The 24,217-nt window shown below is 46.0% G+C and overlaps 1 protein-coding gene across 5 annotated transcripts; it reads right to left on the bottom strand.

Moving 5' to 3' along the window:
- Positions 1–1,830: 1,830 nt before the first annotated feature.
- Positions 1,831–23,823, bottom strand: LOC126541385 (cryptochrome-1-like). Of its 5 annotated transcripts, none has more exons than XM_072286507.1 (10): positions 23,004–23,823; positions 22,770–22,878; positions 19,649–19,964; positions 19,495–19,583; positions 19,277–19,420; positions 19,016–19,183; positions 17,046–17,338; positions 11,366–11,571; positions 4,964–5,061; positions 1,831–2,064 (listed from the first exon to the last, which is right to left on the bottom strand). In XM_072286507.1, the coding sequence occupies exons 1-10, from the start codon at positions 23,234–23,236 to the stop codon at positions 2,029–2,031; spliced, it is 1,692 nt and encodes a 563-aa protein (XP_072142608.1). In that variant the 5' UTR covers positions 23,237–23,823; the 3' UTR covers positions 1,831–2,028. The 5 variants fall into 5 exon arrangements, with proteins under 5 accessions (XP_072142608.1, XP_072142609.1, XP_072142610.1 ...); XM_072286508.1 differs by having other exon boundaries at positions 1,831–2,067; positions 19,016–19,150; positions 23,004–23,816; XM_072286509.1 differs by having other exon boundaries at positions 1,831–2,067; positions 19,016–19,060; positions 23,004–23,815.
- Positions 23,824–24,217: the final 394 nt, after the last annotated feature.

Genomic DNA, 24,217 nt, shown 5'->3' with positions numbered 1-24,217 from the left:
CATGTCTTGGTAGTGATGAAAAGGCAGAAGTTGACTCCACCTATATTTTATAACATACGTGAGCTGTCACCGTTTATTAATGGCATGTGTGTTCTGCACACTTCAAGCTAGAAACCAAATTTTCAGCTGGTGCTTTCAACTGTTTGGTAGCACGCTCATCATTATTGTGCATGCGTAGCTTTTGTTGCGCAGTGTGTTTTGTGTCACTGGACTAGTAAGCAGCTATTCACATTTTTCTTTTGAGATGCCCAGCAAAATCGCGTCGGTTTATAACTAAACTAGAACAAGACTAGTCCACAGATTGTTATTTGTCGTCATGTTCCACAAATCCAGCCAGAATTTCCACAGCCTCCTTAGCTTTGTCTATCATTTTTGAACATGTAATATCACATCCATCGAACAGTGTTGTCTTCAGCTTTTTCAATGTATAAACCTAGTCTGCACTCTATTAATCATAATGAGAGCAGTATATTGCTTTGAGACATTGATGCTTCTTGCACTTAAAGTATTGAAGAAACTTGAAGAAAGGGTCAGTATTGAAGAAAGTGTCAGCTTTCATAGTCATTGCTTTGTATTCTTTCTAGCCCTACACCGGTTCGCCAGGAGTGAAAAGAGGTATCGCAGCTCAACTTGCTGGACTCAGTCTATGTCGCAGTTGCATTGTGCTGAACACTCTACTCGTTGAGACAAAACCCGCAGAATTCGCATTCACTTATATAATGAAACACAGTACTAAAGTTGATGCCTGAAAAGTCGACCATTGGAATCAACTGCCATTGAAATAAAGCATAATAAAGCAACCAAAGTTGCTTGTTGCATGGTAAATGTGGTTCCATATGAGCGTTACCATTGCATGTTATCAACTTATATTTTATAGAGCTATAAATTTCAAACCAAGTTTATTCGCTCGAGTTCTGGCAGCATACATTGCAATGGTTTTTTAAAATACTATATTCAGATTAAGTTGTAGGCAATAGTGTACATGAGTAGTGCCCTATCCCTTCTATATATATTGCCGTGCAACTATTTGGCAAATGTAGCACAGACTCATATCGCATGGAATGCACAAGTGTAATGGGTTGAATGGGTTGCGCGAGTTTGCCGTGGCCCTCCCAATTTCAGAGCCTTTGACAGGTGGCAATCGACATTGAACCCGGCAATGAAAAGGCACTTTGCTTTTCACTATCAGTGCGACCGCAGTTGACCTGTGCAGTTCCGATGATGTCTATGGGTGAAGCAGTGATCAAGTCACATGGTGTGCATTTTCGTGTGTCATGTAGATTGACCTTCATAAGCTGATAACACGCAAAACCCACCTGCCATTAAAGCTAGGAAAAGCTGTCCATGTATTGGAGGAAAATGGGTAAAGAATACTTTCTATGCAATAAAGAAATTTCCATAAAACAGAAGTCCACTATGAAACTGAAAATTTCACAAGGTATTCAGTACAATATAGCTTCACTACTTTTCACCTTCAGACAACAAAGAGTACTTGAATCTATTCAACGGATTTTCTATTAAGAAAAAAAAATATTTTCCAGACCTTCATATAGAACTCAGCTGTAATCAGTGCTGGCATACTAATTTGGTTTTAAGATCAGACGATAGTGTACATCTTGATTGCTAGATACTTTAGTTACCGATAGCTTGCAACATTCTTGTTGTAAAATGCTATTAGGCTGCTGAGCACGTGAAGCACCGTATTTTCTTGCACAAAATTTGTAAGCTATAAACATTGTGATAAATTTTCTTATACTTGATATTCGATACGAAATCTAGTATTTGGTGTGCTCATATCCCTTGAAAGAAGTCAAAGTAACAACATCTCGATACCTTGCAAGGCTGTTTTTTGTCACAAAGAATATGCTACACAAAGTCTTTGCATCAAATCCGGGTGTGATTCACACGTCCGAAGTAGAGAGCTTGGGCCAGCACATGTTTGGACCCATGCATATGAAGCCCAGTTGGCAGCAGTGTGGTGAGTCAGAAGTTCAGGGTCCCAGCAGTGCTGTGCCAGGAAATTAGCTTCTAGACCACACCTTCCATGGATTCCTCTTCATCTTCCTGCTGCATACAGCAACAACAAGATACGCAATTGCAGTCAAGTTGGTAATACTCACCTGCATATTTGTTTTGAGTGAAGTTTACTTGTGTCACCTGATAGTGGTTGTGCATTGCACAGATGCAATGCAGAATGCACCTCCCCCCCCTTTTTTTTAAACAGATGTTGTTTGTGCATTATAAAAATGCTAACGGTGACTTTCCATGGTGGACAACTGCACTAAACCTTCAGTGAAAGGTTGTGACATAATACTTTTGCTTTAGCCTAATATTAAATTTGCACAAATAAATGGCTACATTTATTGTTGCCAACTTGAAAAAATTTCTGCCTGTTCTGAAAATTTCCTTTCCAAAGTACTCCAGACCGGATGTAAAGCACTGCAGTGACACTGTGGTTGGCAGCATTGAGATGATGTGCAAGCATTTGTACATGGATGTGTACAAGCATCTGCAAGCATGTATAAGTGTTAGTAGACTTTATGGCCCTAAAAATAGATCAGTACCTTGTCCTTGCCCACAATCATAGTGCTGTCACATGGCACTGTGTCAAGTCTGGCCAAGAACACTTTGGGCCATGAAGTTTTTTCATGGACAGTAGCTCAGAAGCATGCCCCAAACAGAAGTGAATTTTTTTTATAGTCTCATGCTTCAGCATGTGGCAGTCTCTACCACTGGGTGAGCGAGCTCTGTGGAAAAGCTAGCCTTTCAGTGTCATATAAATAATACAGATGCAGGAAAGGAGACTTGGGTTTGCAGGGAAGTGAAAGCACTGCAAAGGGAAAGGGAGTAGCATGGTTTGGGGGCAAGTGAAGTAAGCTATGTATCAAAGCATTATAGCACATTGCAAGCATAATTCGTTGCCACAGTGTGCATCTGCACGGTTCCCAGCAAACTTGCAGGCGCATAGCGTTACGCTAAAATGTTCTCTTTTCAGGCCACAGTAACATTTGGTCACATATTGGTAGTTTGTGCTATAATAATGTACATTATGTACATTTATCGTTAAGCTTTCTCAGGATATGCTATTCATGCGACTACTGTACATTATTTTTTGTCATCATATTTTTTTGCTTAACCCACCCAACAGAGACAGTGTCAAAATCTTTAGCTTCGAGAACTTGTTCTGCACTGCGAGGTCTTGCAGGTATAAACCACACACTCACAGGCATCGGTGCTCTGCTATTTGTTGCCACTATACACTAATAGTCTCCTGCTCTGTAGCAAGCAACAGATTTTTGTACCAGTTATAACTCACACAAGCACATTATTATTTATAAGACATTGCGTGCTGCAGTGCTTCTATTTGATTCTAACCACATTACACACCCTTAAGGTATCACACAAGCATCAGCCGACAAGCGAGTCAGGTCCTTACAGCACAGCATAGCTTGAAGTCGAGTATAGGTCGTGTCATGGACACAAACCATCCTTATAGGCCAGTGCAGGCACTCTATGTGAGACTGTTCTGTAAGGCTGCACTTTAACATCGTCACTTTTTTGTGCTTACCACCTTTAGTTCACTACAGAATTTGTTAATTTCAACTAGTCAACTTCCTAGACTTTCCGCGTACCATGCAGGGCTGCAACATCGTTCTGTGATGAGTTGCTACATCATGCATACGTGCCAACCCTCCCTAATTTTCCATACAGTTTGCGAATTTCAGCTCAATTTACAAATTTTGATTAATATTACAAGGAATAAATTATGCTTGTGGAAACATTTTGCTCATCAGTCTCTGAACCTTCCATTGAGAGTCGTCTTACGGTGAAAGGACGGAACAGAGTTCTTCCCTCAAGCAAGTTTGTACAGACAAGTTCCTGCGGCAGGCGAAATAGCAACAGCAATCTTGCTGAAAAAGTAATTGTGATCTAAAAATAGTGTGTTTTCTGTCAGTCACTGTTCTAGCAATATTACTGCTGCTTGTATGTGTGCTCCGTTCATAAAGGTGCGGCACAATTAATAAACTATGTATATTTATCCCACAAGAGCTGTGTAACCATGCTATTCTCCCCCCTCTCCCTTCTTTGTGTGGGATAGTTACTAATTTTAATGTTAACAGCTTCGTAGGTATGCATCGTGTTCAAATAAACAGTAGACTTGCATTATTTCTACTCCAGTTAACTCAATTTCTTTCCGGTTAATTTGATCCTGACCAAAGGTCTCAACTGGCATTCATGCATTTCTATGGGCCCAACATTCGTTAATTCGATGCTAAAATTGACCTCCGCCGGCTAATTCGAACTTGGCCACTCAGCATGCATGCATCTGACCCCAATGGTGACCTCAGTAGCGGCCCTTTTAGTGGCAGCGTCTGTCTTGATGGAGCTTAAGGGACAGTGTATGTGTTGAAAACACGTCATCACCTGTCGAAAACACCTATTTTTGGCCAGCCCTGGCAAGATTTTCAAGCAATAACCATAACTCACAATGACTAACTACGGTATTTACCTGATTCGAACACGCGCATTCTTTATTTTAATCTGATACGAAACCGTCACCGCCTCCACGGCGTTTGTATGCTTCTCCGCACAATATGAGCATACTGCGGCGAAATTTACATTGAGACCGTGCGGCGAAGTTGGCTTTAAGAAACCGGTCGTTATTGTGCAACATATTTTTCTTGCTAAAGAATTGTGTGCGCGTTAGATTTCTACTCTATTTAGGAGCTTTCATGTAATTTTTACGTTAATTTTCTACCTTGCACACATAGAATTTGGGTGCACATTTGATTCGGGGGCATGTTAGGTTCTGGAAAATATTGCCAAATGAATTGGTGGTGTGTTTTGACATTTTTATGCGTATTGTTTAATTCTACCTGCTGTATAATTCGATCACCAGTCATACATTGGTTGGCCCGTTTTAGATCAGTACAAAAAAGCACAAAATGTTGTGGCACAGTACCCTGGAGTTCTTGGTCCTGAGCTTGCGGTCATTGATAAAGTGGTTGTTCTGCTTGTTGCACTCTGTGGGGGAGGCTGATGGTAGGCTCGGGAACAGGCCTGCATGCACACCACATTGGGTTTCAATAGAATGCATGCAAAAATGCACTCACCAGAAAACAAAAGCATGGTGCCTGAAAAAAAGAAGGGAAGCACATAGTCGCACAACAATATCTCGTCAAACTTGTCAATAAATTCAGGTGGTGCTCTGGCCGTGTGTGGCAGATGCATCAAGTTGCACAACAATGGATGTTAGAGGCTCATCCAAAGGTTTTCACGACATGGCCACTGACCATGGTCAGTGTCACGTGACTACTCGGCTGTCGTGCTTGTGTAATCAAGCAAATGTACAAACAAGGCAGCAGAAACATTGTGTTCAAGGACTGCTTCACGAAAGCACTGAAGTTTGCCAAAGTTGCAAGGCATATCGGGTATTTGTTTGACACAGTGGCACAACACCTCACATCACCACTCCTCCAGTGCAACTTTTTTCGTAGCAGCTGTTGGTGAGAGACCTCACCAAAATCTGACGTCAGACATTGCACTACTAGCCGAGTGCCTCCATGTTCTGACATGACCTTGGGCAAACCCTGCTTCTTTAACTGCTGCCCAGCTTCACATCGCTGGTGGCCGTAAGCTTCGGTACACTAGGTCATTGTACTCATCTTTATTTAAGTACTTACAATTGTACCTGCAACACTTTGAATGAACCTTGAGTGTCTAAAGGAACTGTCCAAACTGTCCAAGCTCTGTGCAAAGCCTCAATTTGCTATCACTTCCCATTTTCTTGTATAGCAATCATTTATAAATTTTGGGAACACTCTGGCGCTACGAGCTGCAACATTATGTGCAATTTGCAAACTTTATTGATCACTATTGGCTTTGAGGCTTTAACCAAAGCACTTTTATTACTTCTACGAGTATATACATAAGATTTTCTCAAAATCCTGCAATTTTCACCCTGATATATTGTGTTGTGCTCACGTAGCGAGCATCTAAACATTGAGCTTCTTGACTTGAAAGTGGCAGGTATGTGATGGACGGCCGGCAGTACCTTGCCCTTAGTACATTATAAGTCGACATTGCTGTAATTTTGCATGAGCATTGTCACACTTTTCAAACTCTGAATAGTGTTTCTCTATATCACTGACTCTGGAACACTGACTCTGAACGAACACCGACTCTGAAAAGGTGCCATCACATGCACAAAATTTGCCGTAGATCATGCAGTAGAAGTGAAATTGAATAGGCTAGTTATTGTTCTTTGTTACATTTCATAGTTAATGAAATTTTAAAAATTCACCGATGATTACGATACTCCCTAATGTGAAATTTGAGTGCACCTCTAAACGTGTTTCTTCTTGCGATATATTGGATGACACGGACAATCTGTCTCATGCGGCACATTGCAAACGGAGTGAAGTGTGGTGCTACTGCCTGGCTTGTCGGGAAATCCCAAGAGGCAGCGCGTCAGTGACACATAGGCGTGGTTCACAGCAACCTCTGCTCATGCAGCGCTTTGTTTCCATACAGACGACGCACTACTATGGTGCCACCTCGTAGTCATCGTTGCCACAAAGCCTGTCTTGCACAGAACTATGGTTTTCTTCTCACGCTTTTGCCATGCCATCCTCCTCCTCTTTCCACCTCATGGTTCTGCTGCACCCCCCTCCTCCACTTTCTTCTTTGCGCTCTCTTCGTTATTGCCGTCTTTCATCTCCCGCTGCACTCCGTGTTCGCTTTCATCCTTCTCTGTGCTCATTCACTCGGTTAAGGGACAACACCGGTGCCAATGCTCGCCGCAGGAATGGGCACTTAAGAGCTGTGCTCTATAAAAAATTATGGGGTTTCCTGTTGCAATATTGCACGGTGGGCCTTAGGCGCACTGCGGTGGGGGGGAGATTAGTTTTGACCACTTGGGGTTCTTTAACGTGCACGCAAACCTAAGTACATGAGCATTGCTCACTCCCAAACCTTATACTCTCACCTATTTGCCCTCTTTTTTTCCACGCACTACTGTAAACTGGAATGTTTTTCCATACTCTCACCTTCTTGCCCTCTTTTTTCCACACACTACTGTAAACTGGAACGTTTTTCCACATGTCATTGTGGCCATCACCAACCCACATGCCTTCATTGATCCTGTAAGAGCTCACTACTCATCCTGAATGGCAACATGTTTTCGTTTTTGTACACCCACTCCTTATGTAATAACCCTCGCAGTGGGGCCTTTAAGTTAATAAAGTAAAAGTGTACCCGCCGTGGTTGCTCAGTGGCTATAGTGTTGGGCTGCTGAGCACGAGGTCGCGGGATCAAATACCGGCCACAGCGGCCGCACTTCGATAGGGGCGAAATGCGAAAAACACCCGTGTACTTAGATTTAGGTGCACTTCAAAGAACCCCAGGTGGTCAAAATTTCTGGAGTCCTCCACTGCGGCTTGCCTCATAATCAGAAAGTGGTTTTGGCACGTAAAACCCCATAATTTAATTTAATAAAGTGAAAGTGAAAGTTCTTGCATTTTAGCTTCATCAAACTGTGTCCTGTGCAGGTGGGCATCGAACATGTAACCTTGTACTGAGCAGCAGAATGTCATAGCCACTGAGCCACTTCAGTGAGTAGAATGATGTTAGGATGTTCCGGTTCAGAGCTTGCATGGATAAAGCAAAACTTTTTTTGCCTGTGAATGATATGGTGCAAAAATACAAGAATTGCATGAGGTTAAAGTCCTAGAGTTTGCAGTACACAACGTAAGCATTGTATATATAAGATGTTACATTGCACAGGATGCAAATAAGCACAAATGTAGCATTGTCATTAAAGTTGTATTGCATGTAATTGTTCGCTTTACTAAACCTTCATTTCTGAGAGGTTCCAACTTTTGCATTAGGTCTAGATTTTATTGTGATAGCAATTATATCGACACTCCAGGTGCATTTCAGCTGTCGCCATGATGTTCTATATAAAGTCAAAGTGCAGTAACATCATGGCCGTGCACCATATGCTGTGGGTAAGAGAGTAAGTATGTGAGGGTCAGTCGAGGATGGTGGCTGGATCACGTGCGCACAAGAAAGAAAGGCTGGAAGGAAGCACATCGTTTTTCCATTGCGTGCAATGCACCTGGAAGGAGGGGGGGCTTCTACTCCGTACGGTGCAGCTAAGTGCGGCTGCCTGGGCCCTATCTTGTAAGCGATCTGCGATGGATACAGAGTCTAGGTTCACCGAGAGCTGATAGCGTCATGCGCGCTCTGTTCTCGCAGCCTGGTTTGCATTGAAATGAGAGGCAGCACGAAGGTCAATTTGCTCGCTGCCACTCTTCCTCACGCCAGCGTTTTGCTAGCAACTTTCAGTGGTCATCGAATAAGCCTGTGCATGCGTAATGCTATGCTTGTTAAGTTAATTAGTAAGCTCATGTTTACAAGTTTATACGGTCGATAAAACTACCATCCTTACTTCGCACAGCTGTCTAATAATTTGCTATCGCAATTGGGCAAAACTTTTGTACAGAACTGCGAGCCTTTTTTTTTCTCATTTCGTTTGTTTAGGGAGGCCAGTGTCATTTTGACACCTTCTGTCATGCGCTGACGGATGTCCACAGTTTATTGACTGCCTTACCAGTGCGAGTAGAAGTCGGGAAGGGGAACCTACTTACGTCGTAGAACCCTTCTTTGTGCTAGTTGTGTCACAGTATCTCAGCGACGTATTCCTTCATTTTGATAAGACCTCTGCCATCTTCAGACTAAAAAAAAAGTAAAGCACTCTTATTTATTAACTGCAACAAAGCAGTAATTTCAGCTATAAACAGCCCGCCCATTATCTGAGAAATCATAGCCTTAAAGAAAGAAAAAAGAAGCTGTGCACATGAGAAAAGTACAAAAGCAAGGTTAGCGAATAAAAAAAATAGTCTTGACAAATAGCAGTCAAAGGCATGGGTGGCCTGATAGTGCTATTGTATTAAATTCGCTTACTGCCCCTAATTTAATGCATTCAGCTTAATGGTAACAATATATGTTAAAATCACACCTTGTTCTACGGCAGTAAATATGAAAAGGCCCGAGACCACCAGCAGTGCTGCAACCTCTTATCAGCCGTAGCACGCAGTGAACGTTCTTGTTTTATGTTACTCACCAAAAAAGAAAATTTAAATAGCCAGGAAAGAAAATAGCCATGCTGCTGCTCACCGCATGTCTTATCGCTATGCTGAATGTATCCATTGCGACATAGTAGAACTCACGAACAGTTTTCATATTTTAAAGTGAAGCTTTCATTACCTCCCTGAGGCTTGGCGTGTCATGTCCAGTCGAGTAAACTAGGCCAATCCTGGATACTGTATAATCAAAGGATGTGGCTTAATTGTTTGGCCAATTCTGACACCAGTGCACAATGCATGTCCTCGCAAGGAGTGTAATGTGGTTTGTCGTTTGTAACGTGGGGCAGGCCTGGAGGCAGTGCAATCAAAGGCCTGGGTGGCCTGATAATGCTATCACATTAATTTTGTTCGAGTGTAGCATGAGGACCTAGCTTCTTTGTCTCTTTCTTCAAGTTTGCTGTTGGTGTCTTGCTAACTAGGCATAGTGAGAGGGGGTATCTCACAGAGCTGAGGCATGGAAAGGTTTGTAGCGTAAACACCCTAATTGCATAGTGGCACTGGTTATAAATCACAAATGGTATTCGTATAGTTAATTGAGGCTCTAAAGAACATTTATTAATGTCTTGATGAAGAGGTGCAATTGCTGTCTTTGCAAGAGGTGCAGATGCTTTATATGTGCACTACTTCAAGCCAGGCACTCAGCATGACTTTGTAAGCCAGTGCTAGTGGCACATGCAGATCCTTGGGAAAATTAAAAGCAACACCGCAAGCTACAAGCATTGCTGGTGGATCCTGTGGCCAGACTCGTGTAGAACTCCACCTAGTGCTCCAAAGCTCAGAAGAGCAGTGACCACGCCTGCCTGTCAATTTCTACTCCTTTAGAGCAGTGAAAGTTATACAGAGGCCACAATGCATGTCACGACTCCAGATCTGTTTGCGTGTGCAGTGGCTTCTAAACTTTTGACAAAGACAATAAATGTGGCGTCGAGCTTGCTGCTTTCAACATGGGAAAAGCCGCGTAGCTCGTGACTCATCTTAAAACACATAGGGCTCGCTTGGGGTCTTAGGCAGCCAGCATCAAGCTTGGCACTAACGGTCTTGAAGCAGAGTGGTGAAAGTGGTATCCGGTCATATATGGGATTTGCGGTACACGAGCACTGCTGCCATCTTTGGTTGCTACCCAAACAATTTCCATTTTGTGTGAAGGGACATCAAATTAACATGGCCATGAAACACCGAACGCATCCGCACAGCCAGTTTCATGCATACAAATCATCTGCAGTACAGTATCATTCATTTGGTTGTTAAATAGCACACAGCAGCATTAACAGATCAAGATACTAGGAGTGAAATGCTTTGTGTGAAGCAGCTGCAGTATGCAGCTGCCAAAAGGGAACTGGCGGTCTCTCGCTGTGAGCAGTATTCACTCAAAGAGCAGAGAGTACACATTATTTACAGACATTCTTACAGCTGTCTCTGTATTTATCTCAGCAGCAAGAAAAAAATATATAAAAATATTTTGTCTATGAGTTGGCGATGCACTAGAAGGGATAAGTATGCAATTATATATTTGTTAGAGTGCCATCATCAAGGGCTTGATACGGACTAATCATATATTATCAAGCATGTGACAGAAGAAATTACGTGGAGGTTAAAAAAATATATGTCTGTGGATAGCAGTTTACGGAATATGTAACACCAAATTGGCATGCACAGCTGTGCTAGTGGCACCATCTTGAGACGGTTACGTTTGATGGTGCAAACGCATTAGCAGCAATAAACGATAGCATACTGTTGTCCTGTGCTGTGAACAGTAGTGATTATGTGCATGTGGTCTATTTCTCTCTGTATATATTTCCTTCTTATCTTTCTATGAGCCCTTCCTTCGCACCCTATGTTAGGTAGCAAACTGGATTTTTTGCTAGTTAGCCTCCTTGGCCTTTCATATCTCTGTCTCATTTTTCTTTTCTTTTTTTTTACCCCATCTGCAATAACAACATTGTACGAAAATCGTTTTGAGGCATTGTGGCTGAAAAAAGGTTTGCAAGATGGTGCTGCCATAGCTGCCATACATGTCTCTGGCATTCCATAAGTGCACTTACAGGCAGGCTCAAAATTGTTATATATGTAAACTCATTCAGTGTCTCATGAGCATGCAAACTTTACACAGCTGCACAAAAAATAAAATTAAATTATCATATTAAGCCTGAGAGAGCAGCATTCAGTAGACATTCTGAGCCCATCTCATGGTGAGGTTTCGCAAAAGGTGGTTGTACCTGGTGCTTTGACACACTGCGTGAGCTGCTGGTAGACCTGTTGGATACGCTGCAGGTTGATGTGCGAGGCGACCTGGTGGTTGACCATGGGCAGTGGGTAGTCACGACCCACAACGCATCGTGCGGCCACCTGCACCGACTCCGGTGCAGTCCAAGGCTCGTGGATGTAGTTGTTGGGGAAGTGCTTCAATACTGGCACATACTTCCTGCGTATAGCAATTTGTTGGTCAATCTGAAAGTGGCTGTAGGCCGCGTTATCGAATCCAGGGAAGCGAGAGCTGTATGTGCAAATGCTTGATGCAGAAGTATTGAAATTTGAGCAGAATTTCGAGAAAGCTACAATACTTTTCATAAGTCTCTGTAGCAGTATTTGCATAGAATGGACCTCCATGCTTAGTGTAATTTAATTTTCCACATTATGCAATGTGGCATCCTAGGCAAATAAAAAAATTACGGCAGAACTCGTCTCACGATGACTGTCAATAATATAATGTGAATAGCATACAAGCAATGCAGCGACAGGCGGTATTTCTGAAGTCACTTTTATTGAACACGTGTAGCGGTAATTCTGAGACTTTCATTGTTTCATTGCTTCTACTATATGTCACATGCTCTGTTATCGTGCCACTTTGCTATGCCACTTGCTTGCCAAGGTCGCCCATGAGCATGGCGGCATGATGAGAAATGTTTGACGTCGGCGTCGTGACGATGGAATGACGAAGAATGAATGGTATCAGTGGAATGACAAAGATAATATAATGATGATGACATGACGACAACAATATGCTGATAACAACATTATACGATAGTGTAACGACAACAGCATGACAACGACATGGCGACAAGATGGCGACAATGGCAGGATCACAACGGTATGATGGCAACTGGATCAAGGAGTCAGAATGACAACAATGGCACAGCCATACTGGCACGATGACGAGGGTATGAAAACGGACGCATGAGAGAGTCTGGGCAGGTAGTGACGGCGGATCCGGATCATGAGACGGAAATAACCAGAAGAATAAGAATGGGCTGGGGTGTGTTTGGTAGGCATTCTCAGATCATGAACAGCAGGTTGCCATTATCCCTCAAGAAAAAAGTGTATAATAGCTGTGTCTTACCAGTACTCACCTACGGGGCAGAAACCTTGAGGCTTACGAAAAGAGTTCTACTTAAATTGAGGACGATGCAACGAGCTATGGAAAGAAGAATGATGGGTGTAACATTAAGGGATAAGAAGAGAGCAGATTGGGTGAGGGAACAAATGCGAGTTAAAGACATCTTAGTTGAAATCAAGAAAAAGAAATGGCCATGGGCAGGACATGTAATGAGGAGGGAAGATAACCGATGGTCATTAAGGGTTACGGACTGGATTCCAAGGGAAGGGAAGCGTAGCAGGGGGTGCCGGAAAGTTAGGTGGGCGGATGAGATTAAGAAGTTTGCAGGGACGACATGGCCACAATTAGTACATGACTGGGGTTGTTGGAGAAGTATGGGAGAGGCCTTTGCCCTGCAGTGGGCGTAACCAGGCTGATGATGAAAGAGTCTGTCTGATGACAACACAATGACGACGATGGCATGAAAACGGTGGTATTATCATGATTGCAATAGAATTACGAACAAGGAGTGACATCGATGGATTGACAAAGGTAGTGTGATGATGTGATGACAACAATGGGACAAGTTACTGAAGTAATGACTATATGGTGAAACAACAGCGTGACAATGGTATGACGACAATGGCATGATGAAGATGGTCTAACAACGGATGCATGATAGCGACTGTCTCATGATGACAGCATGACAAGGGCAGCATAATCATGATTGAATGATGACAGTATAATTACAGTAGAATGACGTCGATGGAATGATGAAGGTGACATGACAACGATGGCATGGCGCCAATTGGATGACGTTGCTGAAGTGTAGAGAGTGACAAAACAACGGCATGACGACTACAGCATGATGACAACTGTGTCATCACAGTGATGACGATGGCATGATGATGACGGCATCACGAGAGTCAGACGGCAAAGTTGCAATGAAGACTATCCAACAACCAAGACGGCATCTCTACCAGGATCACATATCTAGTGGCCCAAGCTATTAGACAACTTGGACCACTGGGTCAACGTAACGGGATGGATGTATGGATGACATGATGACAACAGTATGCCGATAACAATGACAACAGCATGATAACAACGACATGACGACAATTTAGATGTTGAGGTATTTCTGTCGATGGCAGGATGACGACGACATGACAATTGGATCAAGGAGTCTGAATGACAATCATGGATCGACAGAGGGATGGATGGATGGATGAGCAGGGTCAAAATGGCTGAAGTAGGCAGATAATGCTATTTGCATTTAATAAAAAACATTCTTCGCTCCTTTCCAGTATGTGTCAAACCAAAGTAGAAATAATAATAGTAATAAAGCAGCAAAGTATTAGTGTCACAAAGTAATCCATATGTACATTGTTCCCTCAACAGCTCTTTTACTTAATTGTTTGTTTTTATCGTTTACACTGTGCAATTGTGGCTACACAGCACTGACATAAGTAAATGCTTTCCTCGTCTTCCTTTCTTTGTCAGCTTTTACTGCCAATGTTATGATTTGTGTATGCTATGTAAACACCACTGTTACATACATTTTCAATACACTTTACCCATCCCGGCACACTCAATCCTGTTTTGTCAAAAGTTATACAGAGCCCCTGCTACAGTGTCTATCATAGTCATTGCCCAAATGTTGCTCTGCGATTCTAAATGTAATCAATCGAAAGATAAATCAATGTACGTTTATTCTGTTTAGGTGTAGAATTGCCATCTTTGCCGAGAAGAAAGAAAAACAGCACGAAAGGCTGAAAGGAGGTGGGGCGTGCTTTTTAATCGTGAGAACAACAGCTTGCAAAAAATAAAAACAATGGAATAATATGAAATGGCAGTATGCCGAGCACAAACACTGCATGACTGAAATTTATGCAGACACTTTGATTGAAATGTATTACCTTATTTAGATGTTGAGGTATTTCTGTCTAAAATATTTTAAATATTGCAATGTTCTGCTGTGGAATAATGACATACTAGAATATACAGATGTTTCTTTGTAATCTACAATGCATAGAAATTTATGTATTCGTAACATTTCATGCAGTTGTGACATAAGACACAACAAAAAATCAACAGCAGTACTTTGCTTTTATAAAGCATTTTACAGGTAGAAATCCAAGAAAAATAAGAACGAAAAAAAAAAAAAATCCAGAGTATGGTGGGGTGACCTACCTATGTTCTCCGAGACCCCCCGCTCCCTGCTGTATGCTCGTGAGTTTGCCTGTTTGTGTATATACACATATATACTCGCATGCTAAATGACCTCATAGGACCGAATCGTACGATCAAGGTAAAAACGTGCACGAACTACACACAGCATCTGCACAGCTGTTGTAGAAAAACAAATGGCTGTTTTGGCATTAGCATTGGTAGTGAGCTTCTGCATTGCGCTTGAAATCCTCGGGTGGTGTTCTTAGTGCACGCGGATACGACAAGTTGGTGCGATCCAGCACGCAAGGCAACTGGTGGTGGGCAGAAGGAACAGCGCCCTGGCAGCTTCCAGACTTCTCACATCGTGATGAGGAGTGCCGCCTGTGGAATCGAAGTCATTGCACCTCAGTGATGCACGAGATGAGACCGACGAAAAACCGTTGGTGTTAGCCCCCAGTAAAATATTAGACGTTGCCTTAACGGTCGCTGTCAGTTTCACTCAGACCAGTGCATACAAACAGCAACTCAGCAGGAACACTAGTCTGCTTGTAGTATGTATGCTGTTAGGAATGGCCGGACGGGGTGGCAACGTGCCAGCTATTTCAGCCCGCTGCACGTGTTCCCAACCAACCGGACGGGGCACACTTCAGAGAACTGCGAATAACCGGCAGCCATGTGGCGCGGGGTCAGCTCAGGAATGTGCTACTCGCCAGCGCCACCCTTGACGGAGCAGAGTTCTACAAAGTCCTCTGACGTTGGCTCCGGACCTTTACACCTGTGTGTGTGTGCAACACGAGTATGTGAGCCCGCTTCCTCCAAAAGGGCGGGTCATCTTCGGTGACATCGAACGGTGACGTCGAACGGTGGTGTCGAACGATGACTGGACGAACGTTTCCGTTCGCTTGGAATCATGGGGGGACAAGTGCTTATAAGCAGCGATTGCCGGCTGCTAGAGCGTGCTCGTTGTCGTGCTCGTCGTCGTGAGCTGAACGCTCGTTGTCATGCTAGAAATGCACTAGTGAGCTGCGTGCTCGTTGTCATGCTCGAAATGTACTAGTGAGCTGTGTGCTCGTAAGCTGTTTGCTGTATGCGTCGTCTTGCGGGCTCCATCGGGAGTCACGCTAGACTGTCGATGTATCTTGTTTTAAATGTAAATCCTGCAAATAAAGCCTGCTCGCCTAGTCCTGTCGCCCCAAGCTCCATCCCTATGACTACGACCGCTTCAAAATCCTACAACTGAATGGCAGCGGTGAGATCGACCTACGGCTCGTAAATCGGCCTACGACTCGGAGACAGCAACGGCAGCTGACGGACGTTGGCACATGGTGACCGACCGGTATGAGATTGACCACCTCTTGCAACTGACTGGATACGGCGGGGAAGGACTGGTGATATGGTGCTGCTTCAGTGGGTAAGCGTTTGGTTTCGGCTGTAAGATTTACCAGGCTTAAATTTCTCTGTGTTTTTGATTTGATTCGCTGGGGATCTTTTACTTGTATTTTGATTTGTGTGGGTATCGCAGCAAGTATTGTGTGACAGCAGAGCCAAAGCTTAATGTAGCGACCATGGTCCTAATGTGTTTGACGGGAGCTGACCTGTTGTGGTTGTGTGAAGAGCTCGAGGTAGACGTAGAGAAGGACTTGAAGGAATCAGAGATTCGTAAAACCATTCTGGAAAGTGACAATGATTTGAAATTCATAGAACAAATTGGCAAACGAATTCTAAGCAAAAGACAGGAACAGGAATCAATTAAGCAAGAACGCCAAGAGCGTCAGCGAAAACGCCAAGAGTGTGAGCAAAAACGGCAAAAGGTTGAAAAAGAAATGGCAGCAGTGAACAAACAGATACAGGATTTGCAGCAGCTAAATGCAGGAAGTCAACAGCGGCTTGAGAAATCTGTAGGCTGGACGCAGCGAAAGTGTGAGGATTCCTAGAGCCATTCCTTGATTCATCTCTCTCGAACTTCTTGCGACGGGCCGCAGCGTCCGAGTTGCTGCCGGCCCGTAATGACTCTAAGACTGTTAATTGACTCTCACTGTAAATAATGTAAATAAACCTTCCAAGTGTTTCATCCCGACGTCCTCCACAACTCCTACAATGCGCATAACTCACGCACAGCAGCACTCGCATTCTACCGTGGCCGTGGCTCATGCCAGCAGCGGAAGGCAAAACGCTTTCCTGGCAGGACATGGATATCCCTAGGATATACATGTCCTGGTAGTGGATGTCCATAGTATATCCATAGAATGTCATTGCTGTCAGTGGGGGTTTCCTGTCAAACCAAATACGTGAAACAGTATTCTTATTGTACCTTGTCGGTGCCTCACCATGCATCATGCATGTAGCCTAACTGCACCTGTCGTGCACGATGAAATAAGAGTATACGAGTACGTGTGCACAGGCACGCTTACCGAATGTAGTCTCCCGAAGGGTCAGCCTTGCGTCCGAATCGCACAGGGCAGTACACGTGGAAGAACTGCTGGAAGAAGGACGAGCAGGAGAGCCACATCCAGGAGCCCGCGTTGACACTCCAGTCAGCGTCCAGGAGCAGCTCATCGAAGACCTTCATGCCCTCCTCCCAGGAAAGCCAGAGGTCGCCACGTGTCAGGAAACAGGCGACTGCGTGCCTCGCCACGTGGTGGATCCAGCCCTCTTCGCGTAGCTGTCGCATGATGGCGTCGATCCACGGGTAGCCTGTCTGGCCCTGTGCATATGGGACAAAAAAGGAATTTGCATGTGAGCGGAACAGAACTGCTGTTCCTTCACGCCACCACTCTGGGCACTAATAGAAGTCTGCAGCGGGAACCCCCAGCAACAAAATGTGCAAGGAAAGGACATAGTCGAAACACGTTAACGTTAAAAGGGTCCTGAGCCACCCTTCGGGCTTGGTGAAAATACGAGTACATAGTCAGTACATACAGGGACCTGAATATTTGGCCGCGCGTGTTCAAAAAAAGATTTTGCACTCACCGCTGCACTGTTCTGGCTCAAATTTTGCAGAACGATCGCATTTTGTTGTCTACTTCGTTTATTATAACACTTGCCACTATTAGTGGCCTGTCTTTTAAGACAAAAATGAGAAACTTTTCCCCTATGGGAAAAATGGCGTCTGAAAAGCCGGCCCTGGCACAGACTTGTGTCGCCGCCTGCCGGCAGCAGCAGGAAGGAGCTGCTGTCGCGTAAACGGCCGATTTCAAGATGCTGTTTCGTCTGCGAAGCAGACGCAACAGACGCCATATTTTCAGACGCCATATTTCTCATAGGTGAAAACAGCTCATTTTATGTCTTAAAAAACAGGCAACTAATCTTGTCAAGTGTTACACTAAACAAGGTAGACAACAAAATGCGATCGTTCTGCAAAATTTCAGCAAGAACAGTGCAGCGGTGAGTGCGAAATCTTTCTTTTTTTTTTTAACACACGCAGCCAAATATACAGAACCCTGTACGTTGCACTCTTACATTCTAAAAAAAAGTTGCACGGTGTATATTCGCCACACAACAGTAATCTTCATCTGTCTTGTTTGCGTTCCCTTCCTTGAAAACGCTGCGCTCGCTACTTTCCTGTCGAGAATGCTCTGTCATGCTGAAAACGGGCATGCATGCGGGCATGCCATTCGTGACTTGAAATTACCGGGCTCGCCGCGTTAAAGAAAGGAAATGCGGATGACGATTATCGTTGTTGCAAAAGGGTGTAATTTTGCTTCAGAGTGTGCTTTGAACATCTCAGCCAAGTTTTGCAGTCTTGCGCAGCGAGCGCATTGAACTCGCAAGCGGAGCGCGAAGTCGCCTTTCTCTCAAACGCTCTCTTTTCAGTATACTCTTAGAAAAATTTACATCCTTTGGGGCTTGTCCCACAACGATAATCGTCATCTGCCTTGCCCGCGTTTCCTTTCTTTAACGCGGCGAGCCCGGTACTTCCCAGTCACGAACGGCATGTGCGTTATCGGTGTGACGCAGCATTCTCGCCAGGAAAGTAGCGAGCGCCGAGTTTTCAAGAAAGGAAACGCAAGCAGAGTAGATGACGATTATCGTTGTATGGCAGATGTACACCCCAAAGGGAGTAAACATTTTAAAAGTGTATAATCGTCATCTGCCTTGCTTGCGTTTCCTTTCTTGAAAACGCCGCGCCCACTACTTTCCTGTCGGGAATGCTATGTCATGCTAATAACGCGCATGCCATTCGTTACTGGGAAGTACCGGGCTCGCAGCGTTAAAAAAAAAGAAAAAAGAGGAAATGCGGACAAGACAGATGCATTTCTCCACTTCGATAAATAGCGATTCAGGGCCCCTTCAAACTGTCGTGTTTCGACCATCGATCCTTTTGTTCACACTGTCGTCATCAGTGCATATCCGCTTATACAGATGCCGCCGCGAGACTTACGTTGGCCCACTTGGCGAGTGCTTCGGCATTGACGTCCCAGGGTATCTGCACACACATAGGGTTGTTGTGCATGCGGTCGAAGTTTGGATTGCGCGTGGCCGCGCAGTAGAAGAACTCGCGCCACAGCAGCTGGCCCTGAAGCGACAGCGGCGGGTTCGAGTTCCTTATCTGCACGCAAACGTGCATAGTGCTCTGCCAAAGGGCCGTTCGCCAGCTCGGGACACTGGAGAGTCAGCTCGTGAGGCGCTATTTCGGACTTACCTTTCGGTAGAGGTCCGCCAGCTGGTGGTAGAAGAGGCGGGCCGACAGGCAGCCGAACCTCAGGTACGGACTCAGGCCTGTCTGACTGGCCAGCAATGCTTTGGGAGTCATCCTTGGGCTGCCGAAGCTCGCCACCCACGCCTGCTGCAGCGCGGGTCATTAATGAATCAAGGGTTCCCATTGGGACGGTCGGGGCAGCGTGTGGAAGAGTGGCGTACCTTGCGTTCCATGTGTCGCTCTAGCCGCGCTAATGCTTCCGTTTCACCTCCGGGCCACACGGCTGCCTTGAGATTGTCCATGTCAAAACCTGCATAAAAACGGCACGTTGTGTAGCAGCCGGCCGCGGCGCCAAGAGGACAGTCTCTGGCTTGCCTAGCTCGGCGAGCGTGGGCACGGCGAAGCGTTCGTCGTGATCCTCGTCGATGGGCGTCCGTGGCAGGGTCTCGGGCGCCGGCAGGGGCTGCGCCGGCGGCTCCATGTCCACCACGACGCCCTGGAACTGGCGGTACGTGAGCGGCGTCTTGCCCCCGTGCCGCTCCAGGATGCGTTCCAGCGGGTACAGTGTGTGCGACGGTTCGCACACCACGCTTACGCCCATCTCGTGTGCCAGCGCCGTGATCTTCTGGTCGCGAATCGCGCCGTACGGCTCCGGATCTTGCTCGAACGTCAGGTGAGTGACGCGCCATTCCTGCATGTCAGTTGAGTGCGCGCCGGTCATACCCGCCTTCCTTCCGTGCGAGCAGGGAGGGGCTTTGGAAGCGTAAAGAAGGGGGAGGGGCTCTAGCTCTGATAGCCTGACCCGCCCCTCTCCACTCTAATATAAACGTCTGGGTCTCGAATTACCAAGGAGGTATGCATGGGCAAAATAAGCCCCAGCTCCTGCAACCCCCTCAATACACACTTCCGGACTCCCTGCGTTCAAACTTGTATCAGTAAGTACGAGGTTAGTGTATAGAGTGCATATATGGCACAGGGTATATATTTAATTAGATTTCTAAAAATATATTTAGAGGGCGATCTGCATTGAATGACGCGCCCTAACTAATCGTGCATCAGTAATCAGATTGGGGCGCTCATGAGATTACAAGAAGCCTCCTTCGTGCAACTTATCCGTACGTCGTAACTTGTACCCGCGCACTGCGCGGCGTGACAGTATTAACACTCGCGACGTCGCCGGGGCCAGTGTGCCTATCCTTTAGGCTCAATGCTTGTGTGAGACATAACTTTTCATGTTGATTGCCCAGAGCTTGAGCAGATTTTAAACGTTCTATGCAGCTGTACGCTTACGTCGGTGTTGCTGCAACGACACTAGGTCTTTCCGGAGGGAGGCGTCCCGCCCTCTAAACTCTTGGTGGTGCCGAGCTAGCTAGTGAGTTAATGTGGACTAGGTGGTCACCTTCGCTCGCTGTAGGACGGACGCGAGTTTGAAATGACAAAGTGCGGGGCTCCAACCTTCTTGTCTGGTCTACCTGACTCGTGCTTGTACTCGGTTCGCCTATCGTCGCTGTTTAGTGTCCCGCGAGCTTTTTCGAAACGACTGATCTTTTTCGATCAGTCATTTCATTTCGTCATTTTGAGCCGATAGAGGAGCGGCAGGTAAAAGCTGCGGCAGCTTGACGAACTCGCTGTCCCGATTACAAAGGAGTACAGACATAGCGATCACATCAAAACGAACACCATTAGAGATCACATGGTTAAAGTACAAGGCTCTCTCCCCGATTCCAAAAAGATTTCAACGCATAATTTTTTCTATTCATATTTTTTCATAGGCGTCCAAAAGCATTTCGCACTTTGTAGTCGGTTAACGAAGGCAATCATGCAGGTGTCATGGATTATGTCCATTCATCACTTTTCAAGTGATCTGCTATATAGCGCTAGGACGCCCGAGTCCGACACCTTCCTCTTGTACGAAGCGTTCTGCACCTAAACAAAATGAATGAATGAATGAATGAATGAATGAATGAATGAATGAATGAATGAATGAATAAACGATGTTTGCAGGGGCACGTTGCCGGGCTAGTTGGTTTGGATTCATGGTAGACACGGATCAGCGCGATACGACAGGGACCAAGAATGAGAAGACATACAGCGCTAACTTTCAGCTAAATGTTTTATTCGATCGCACCTGTTTTTGATACAATGTCAGGGGCACGGTGTTAGAAGTGGTCAGGGGATCGAAAATAGTCTTGCATACACAGACACGACTATTCTAAGCAGGGCCTGAGGCAGAATGACACGTGAGATAATTGAAGCTTATAAAATCGACGAAATGAAATAAAAATGTGTGAGCTTTCCATCTTTGGCCTCATTTGAGAAAGAGGTATCTAGAATAATCGCGTTAAGCATGACCAGGAGCGATGTGATTACAGTGACGAGACGTGTGGGTTCAGTACTGGATCTTTATATGTTTGTCTCCTTGGTTTTATTTTCGATCCCCTGACATTGTACAAAGACACGTGCGATCGAATAAAAAACATTTAGTTGAAAGTTAGCGCTGTGCATGTGTCTTCTCATTCTTGGTCCCTCTCGTATCACGCTGCTCCGTGTCTACTATGAAATAAATGAACAAGATATATGGAGGCCGGGTTTTGGACCACCCAAAGGGCCTTTACCGTGTGCAGGAACGCGTTGTTCAGATGCTCTCCGACTGAAATTCCTCGCGCGTTTGTGCTAGAAGATGCGGTCTTTGTGCCTGCGCAGTACTGCTACGTCAGATGGCTGGAAGAAGTTGCGTAAAGGCTAGAGTGTGATTTAAAAACATGCGATTCATTGCTTCCGCTCCGTTCGGAACACTCGGCCCATGCAATATAGACTGGCGTGTGACCTGCACATGACGTGGCTGGGCTGGACGTAGCTGGACCGCGGCATACTTAAGATGTTACACTGTCTTAGTAGTTCGCGTATTAAAAAGTTATCACTGCCTCGCAGCCACCGCTGTGCCTCCGGCAGACGGCGTCGACGTCTAGCTCTACACGACAGCTTTAGCAAATTTTATCGATCCGAACGTCAGTAAAGGTACGGCAGTGGTGATCAGATGCAAACAATGTGAGCGATTGTGCAGTCGTCCATGCCGAGTCTGTCTGTCTGTCTATCTATCTATCTATCTATCTATCTATCTATCTATCTATCTATCTATCTATCTATCTATCTAATCATTATTAACCTCGAAAATACGCGCAAGCAGCATAGTACCTATTGAATAACTTAGGCTAGAAAGGCGAGCATAAATTCCTCAAGTGGAAAGTGTCACGAAACTTAAACACGTTTCTGCGATGCTCAAACATGCATGGTTCTTCCGTCCGCTAGACGCCCCTCGGCCGCAACGTATCGCTATGTCCCACTCGGGTACTGAAAACTTACGAGTGTAGGCGCAGGTGGCGTCAGTAAGTATCAACCGGTGGGCGCCTAACAACATCAGCTGTTGGGCGCACGAGCGTAGCCTTATTCTTCGAATTAAAGCCCCTCGGTCGGCGAGAAATAAAGGAGCCTGTACCTTGAACAGCTTGGGGAACACGTCGGCCGGCTGTCCGCGGATAACAAACAGGCGTGAGTTGAGCTTCCGCAGCCGTGCGTCCAGATCTTCGAGGCTCTGCAGGAGGAACCTGCGCAACGAACCGCGTGCAGGTCCCGTCGTCATAATCGCGTCGCTTTCTGGCTCGGCGTTGGACGCCCCATCGCAAGCGGGCCATGGCAGTACTCGTAGCGTTGGTAGAGCAGTGCCACTCACCTCCACTTGTTGACGCCGGCGTTGGATGATCCAGCGAACCACGGATCCAGAATGTACACGCACCGGCACGTGCGCGCCCCCTGAAGACCCATCCTGAGCGCGGGCTGGTCGTGTAACCGCAGTCCCTTGCGGAACCAGTGCACCACGTGTCGGTCGCCGTTGTTTCCGCCACCGCCCACGGACGTCACCTGTTGCTGATGGTGCGGCGCCGGAGCATGCGACATGGCGGCCATCACGACGGACGCCTTGCTGGATCCCGGCAGCTGGTCCCCTTGCTCATGGGCCGGCTTGTGGTGTCTGAACCGAGGTCTAGATCCCAGTGCAGCTGCTGTTGCGACGTGCAGGCAGACGCGCTCAACCGGTGCTCGAGGTCGCGACGAAACAGTGACGCGGCGCTGCGCCGGGCGACATCATGTTGCTGCGGCTGAACGGCGGAAGAGCGACACAACGATCGTACGACGCGCTAACGGCATAGCACGACGTCTTCAACGTGACCCGTCGCCGAGGTAGGTCCCCATTGGAGGACGGCGGCGACGTCACGTGAATGGCCTCGCGGACAGTCACGTTGCGCGCGCCGTGCGCTGCGGCGCGTTGCTGCGTCCCTTCCCCGCCAACCAACGGTGCCCCAGTCGGCGCAGTGGCGGCCTCTTGCCAGCCCTCCTCGGAGTTTTGGGTTGCGTAACGGCTCCGATCGGAATGCAGGCTTGGCTCCAGCCTAATCGATACAAGCGGCAATGTAACGGCGACATTACGACGTCGCTCGTCCGCGTGCAGCGTGAGCGCGCTGCATGTCGAACCTGGCACCGAAGCCTGCACGCAGTGTGCCGAAATCTTTGCCTCTGCCGCTCGCTCGCTCTCACTGTCCCCTCTCCCGGCATTATTCCGTCCCGCACTTTCGTTTCGCCTCCGTAACGAAATCTGAATAGGGTCTCGGTCTAGTCGGTGGTGAACGCAGCCAAACTTCACGCGACTGAGAAAGAGGAAAAGAGAGAGAGAGAAGAAAATATTTCGCCCGAGGGGACATAAACAACCAACTATGTGTCACGGAGTGCTGATTGTTGCTTAGCCTTGCAGGCGTTTAGCTGTGAGCGTGACAGAAAATTGCGCACACGTATTTCAATTTTCATGCTTAATATCTTCTTTGACTGTGCGCCTGTTTCTCCAAACAGTACTAACATCTTTCGCTGTCATGTGTTATGGAGAGGCAAAAATGC

The sequence above is a fragment of the Dermacentor andersoni genome, chromosome 2 (assembly GCF_023375885.2).
Source record: "Dermacentor andersoni chromosome 2, qqDerAnde1_hic_scaffold, whole genome shotgun sequence".
Classification (NCBI taxonomy): domain Eukaryota; kingdom Metazoa; phylum Arthropoda; class Arachnida; order Ixodida; family Ixodidae; genus Dermacentor; species Dermacentor andersoni.
The sequence above is the reverse complement of the archived record's forward strand: the minus strand, read 5'-3'. Positions and strand labels throughout refer to the sequence as shown.

Coding starts and splice junctions, on each gene's coding strand:
- LOC126541385 (XM_072286506.1), bottom strand. CDS start 23,236: ATGGCCGCCATGTCGCATGCTCCGGCGCCGCACCATCAGCAACAGGTG. Junction 22,879..23,003: donor GCCGGCGTCAACAAGTGGAG/GTGAGTGGCACT, acceptor TTCGTTGCGCAG/GTTCCTCCTGCAGAGCCTCG. Junction 19,421..19,494: donor AGCGACACATGGAACGCAAG/GTACGCCACTCT, acceptor CCCGCGCTGCAG/CAGGCGTGGGTGGCGAGCTT.